The 4,637-nt window shown below is 39.1% G+C and overlaps 1 protein-coding gene across 1 annotated transcript in view; it reads right to left on the reverse strand.

The window, feature by feature from the left end:
• nrn1la (neuritin 1-like a) overlaps positions 1–3,797 on the reverse strand; it is a gene marked incomplete at its 5' end in the record, with an annotated part of 20,183 nt that extends 16,386 nt beyond the window's left edge. Inside the window, 1 exon segment of the mRNA XM_014012198.1 lies at positions 3,647–3,797. Coding sequence (XP_013867652.1) covers positions 3,647–3,797 — 151 coding nt within the window.
• Positions 3,798–4,637: the final 840 nt, after the last annotated feature.

Genomic DNA, 4,637 nt, shown 5'->3' on the forward strand with positions numbered 1-4,637 from the left:
CACACACACACACACACACACACACACACACACACACACAGTTGTTATTGTAAGAGAATCATACTGAACCAGTTCTTTACTCATTTTAATGAAACGTCTTTCAGCCAAACTGAGTCCAACAATAAGAAGAATTTAAACGTCTCTCAGCGTCCAGAGATAAAAACGATGCAGAGAAACTAAAAAAAAGTTAATTAAAAGTTGGAAACAAAAGATGAGAAACGTCTGCCTGCTGTAACTGCAACAGACAAGCAGATGAACAGAACCCAAAACTTAACACTAAAGTCAAAGTCTGAAGAATCAAATTAAGAATATTCTGTTTTCTCCTCATGTGTTTACTCCTCAGTATCTGTTTTGTTTTGTTTATAAGAAATAGGTTTCTGTAGTTCTAATCCAACTTTCCTGCCAACAGCGAAAACTCCAAATTTTATCTTTTAGGATCAGCAGATTAGCCATCTTGACAAGTCCAAAAGTTTATCATTTGCTGATTATTTCTGTGTTTATTTTGGTTTTTGAGGATCCAGAAGTGGATTTTTGAGGACTGAGCAAAACCAGCCAGGCTAACCAGGCACTAAACAGAACAAACAAAAAACCAAAACATTCTAACAAACAACGAAAATATTAAATTGCACTAACAAAACGCCAAGAATTCACCAAACCGTCATCATATTTAGTGATTTAGTTTCATTGAAACTGGTTTAATTTGATAAAAACACATGACTAGACATGGGTTTTTACGATGTAAAAACAAGTGTGCATTGCCTTGTAGCATGTCATTGCAGCATGCCTTTGCCTGCAGCAGTGGACTTTCAGAATGAACTTTGACCAAGTTCAAATGTGTTTTCTATACCAGCTTGTGCCTGTCACGTCAGCAGGTGTTTGTAATTAAGGTAATTGTGTGACAATATGAAGTTTGAAGAGATTTTTTGTTAAAGCTGCTTTTAGCTGGGTTTTGAACCCTGATCTCCCACATGAAAGTCCATGACATAGACCACTAAGGGCTCGACACACGGGCAGCGACAAACTACAGAGATTAACGGCTTCATCGCAGCCAGGGTGAAACCCGACACACGGGACGTGATAGCGATTGCAGCGTTACGAATCGCGCTCTCAGATCGCTTGTCTTCACAAAATTTGATTGGTTCTTGACTCTGAAGGCGGGTGTGCATTACGGACGTGTAAACTAAACAAACGGACTAAACAAATCTTGCGATGCTAATGATATTGAAAAACAAACACACATCAAGATACAGTTTTATGAGAAAAAAAAAAACTTACCATAAACTTCACCCTGGTGCCAATAAATTCCCACAAAGCTTTTTAGTAATCACTTGGTGAAAGTGTTAGCTAACTGCAGTGTGTAGCATACTCTCCTCTCATTGGTCGGTCAATGAAACCCTCGCTGATTGGTTGTACGCTAAGCGACAGCGACAAAAGTTGAACATTTTTCAACTTTCATATGTCGCGTTGCAAGCTCGCGTGTGCACGTCTACGTGTACGAACGCGAAATTTCACATGCACTATTTTCGCTGGTCGCCTAGCTGGAGGAGGGCAAGCGATTGTCGCCTCACTGCACAGGCTCCATAGGAAATGAATGGAGAGCGAGCGACGTCGCCTCCCGTGTGTCGAGCCCTTTAGACTGTTGGAGCTGTGGCAGGGGGTGGTGCCAGGGGTTGGTTTGTATGTGTGCAGAAATAGGCCACATTGCCAATACAATTATTGACACTAAACTGCATAATATTACAACAATAGAGCAGTATTAAGATAATGATATAGTAAAACATCAAAATACAATCATATTGGTATTGTAAACACTGAAGTATTGAGAATAAATATAAAAAAACTATGGTGCAGTACCAAGTTGAGTAGAGCTGGGGGCAGTATTGGAAAATTACAAGGGCCCATTGACTGCCATTATAATTTAGGAAACATTAATATTTCATAAACTATAAGTTTTACAGGCACCAAAAAGCATAGCCATCATTTGGCACAGGAGCTTTACAGATATAAATTACAACGGCAGCTCTAGGACAAAGTATGCAGGAGGAGAAGCATGGCAAATTTGAGATGACTTGGATGGGAAACGAATCACAAGTGTGCATTGCATTGGCAATGCACACTGATAAAAGCAGATCTCTAGACTCCAGGAAAATGGTTCAAACCTCTAAGAATTCTTGGTAAAAACAATAGTAATAAGTTTGACAGATGTTTTTCACAGTGATGTTTTCAGAACCGTTACAATCATATAACTCCTCCCTGTGAATTAACCGTACAGTAAAACTCCGGTAAATTACAGGGAGTAAAGAGTTAAGTTTCTGATGCTCATGAGGAGATGTTCTGGTCTGTCCTGCAGAATAAAACGACCTCCTTCTGCTGCATCTTTAATCTCAAAGGAGGTAAATTAGAGATTTTACGAAATGAGTTTACGGCTGATTTGTTCTCGTTTATTCCGGTAATAACACCGAGGAGTCAGAAATAAAACATGCCATAAATGAAATGTCATTTCGTCCCCGAAGTGATTTCAGCTCATCTGCACCTCGTTCTGTTTTAAAGCACGTCGTTCAGCCGTTCCTCTTTCAGGTGTTGCCTTCGGAAAATAAACTTCTCTGAGATGAAGACTTCTGGAGTAAAAGCTTTGATTCCTGATCTGATCTGGCCTCAACGATTGAAAAACAGATGAACTCTGAGGAAAAGTAAAAACGTTTCTCTAATCGTTTCAGTCTAAAACCTAAAATAGTAGCTCAATGCTAAAATCAGCAAAACAACAGCCAAAAGTTGAGTATTGAGACTAGTTAAAAGCTAAAACTAACAGAAAAGCAGACAAAGGTAAAAGTTAAGATAACAATAGCTAAAAATCAAAATAGTAGCTGGTTGCTGAAATCAGCAAAACAATAATCAAACTTTTAAACCAGCAAGAGTAGCTAAAAGCTAAAACTAGCAGAACAGTGGCTACAAACTAAAACTAACAGAACAGTAGACAAAGGTAAAAGTTAAGATAACAATAGCTAAAACCTAAATTAGTAGCTGGTTGCTGAAATCAGCAAAACAATAATCAAACTTTTAAACCAGCAAGAGTAGCTAAAAGCTAAAACTAGAAGAACAGTACCTAAAAGCTAAAACTAGTAGACCCATAGCTAAAAGCTAAAACCAGCAAAAGAGTAAATATAAAAATTAAGGAACCAGCTAAAGGATAGCTAAAAGCTGAATCTAACAGAATGAAACTAAAATTAATCTAAAATTATCAAATAAATTTGCTAAAAGGTAAAACTATTAAAAGAGTAGCTAAATAAAAGATAAATACTAAAACTATTAGAACAAGTACTAAAAGCTATAATTAGCAAAACGGTAACTTAAAGCTAAATGAGAAGCAAATATGCTGATGTAGATGTCAGTTTTCAAAAAGAAAAATCTTAACGCATTTTCATTAAATGAAATTATGCAAACGAGGGCAAATAATTCGGTAGGTATAAAAATAACAAAAACCTAAAAGTTGTAGCTGTGATGTCCTGAACAAGCCAAAGGTTTTGAGTTAATAAGCTGAAAGTTTGCAGAAGAAAACAAAAGAAATGTCTAAGTAAAATAATGCTGACTCAGCATTCACACAATATGACTGATGAGTCATCGGTTTCCCGTGGTGTCAGAGGGTCACCTGCAGATGGAGTGGATCTCGTGTGCGTCCTCGTCTTTGTGGGCGGAGCTAGTCAGACTGTCGCCCAGCGTCATCAGGCAGTGGGCGAAGCCCTTGTAGATGGTGTGGCACCGTCTGGGCGAGGCTGCCGCCACGGGACGCGGGCTCAGCACTGCAAACAGACACATGAAACACGGAAACCGCTAAATCTTTAATATTTCAGGGAAAAAAAAAACCTCCAAACACCACAAAACAAGCAGCTGAAACATCGCAGCTGAAACATTTCAAACATTCGTGGTGTTTCCAGAAACAGGGGTCTGACCTTTTTATTAATAAACTCCTTCACAGTGTCAGGAAGTTTCACTTTCATTTCTAACTTTATATTTTCTGTCGACATTTAAAATCTGCACACCCACCTGCAGGACTCTCACAAGTCGTTTAGTTTGTGCAGAAAAGTCATCAACATCCCACAGAAGCCCTGAGCTGTTTGTTGAAGCAGACAGAACGAGGAGGAGGAGGAGGAAACTCTTCGCTGCTAGACCAGCTTCTGAAGTCATTATTTTGCTGACTCGGCTATAAAGCTTCACAGACAGAGCTCTGTCAGGGGTTCTCATCTATGTACACAACTAATGAGGTAATCAGAGGACTTTATGATCCAAACTCAGGTCTCCTTCTGAACAGTGCAGGTTCTGTGGTCCAACAAGTCCAACACTAGACTCGACCCTGAGTTGTCCTCGGGTCGTACAGGTTTGTCTTCAGAAAACCAAATCCAGGTCTGATAGAAAGGAGTCTGTTTTAGTGAAGATCAGGAAGACAGAACTCAAACACACCAGAGGACAACTGGGTCGAAGAGGACAAGACAGACTGGATGTCTTGTATTGTCTCGTCTTTACAGCAGGTAAAATAAGTATTGAACACGTCACCATTTTTCTCAGTAAATATATTACTGGAGGTGCTAATGACATGAAATTTTCACCAGATGTTGGTAACAACCCAAGTGATCCATACATAC

The sequence above is a fragment of the Austrofundulus limnaeus genome, unplaced genomic scaffold (genome assembly GCF_001266775.1).
Source record: "Austrofundulus limnaeus strain Quisiro unplaced genomic scaffold, Austrofundulus_limnaeus-1.0 Scaffold89, whole genome shotgun sequence".
Taxonomy (NCBI): domain Eukaryota; kingdom Metazoa; phylum Chordata; class Actinopteri; order Cyprinodontiformes; family Rivulidae; genus Austrofundulus; species Austrofundulus limnaeus.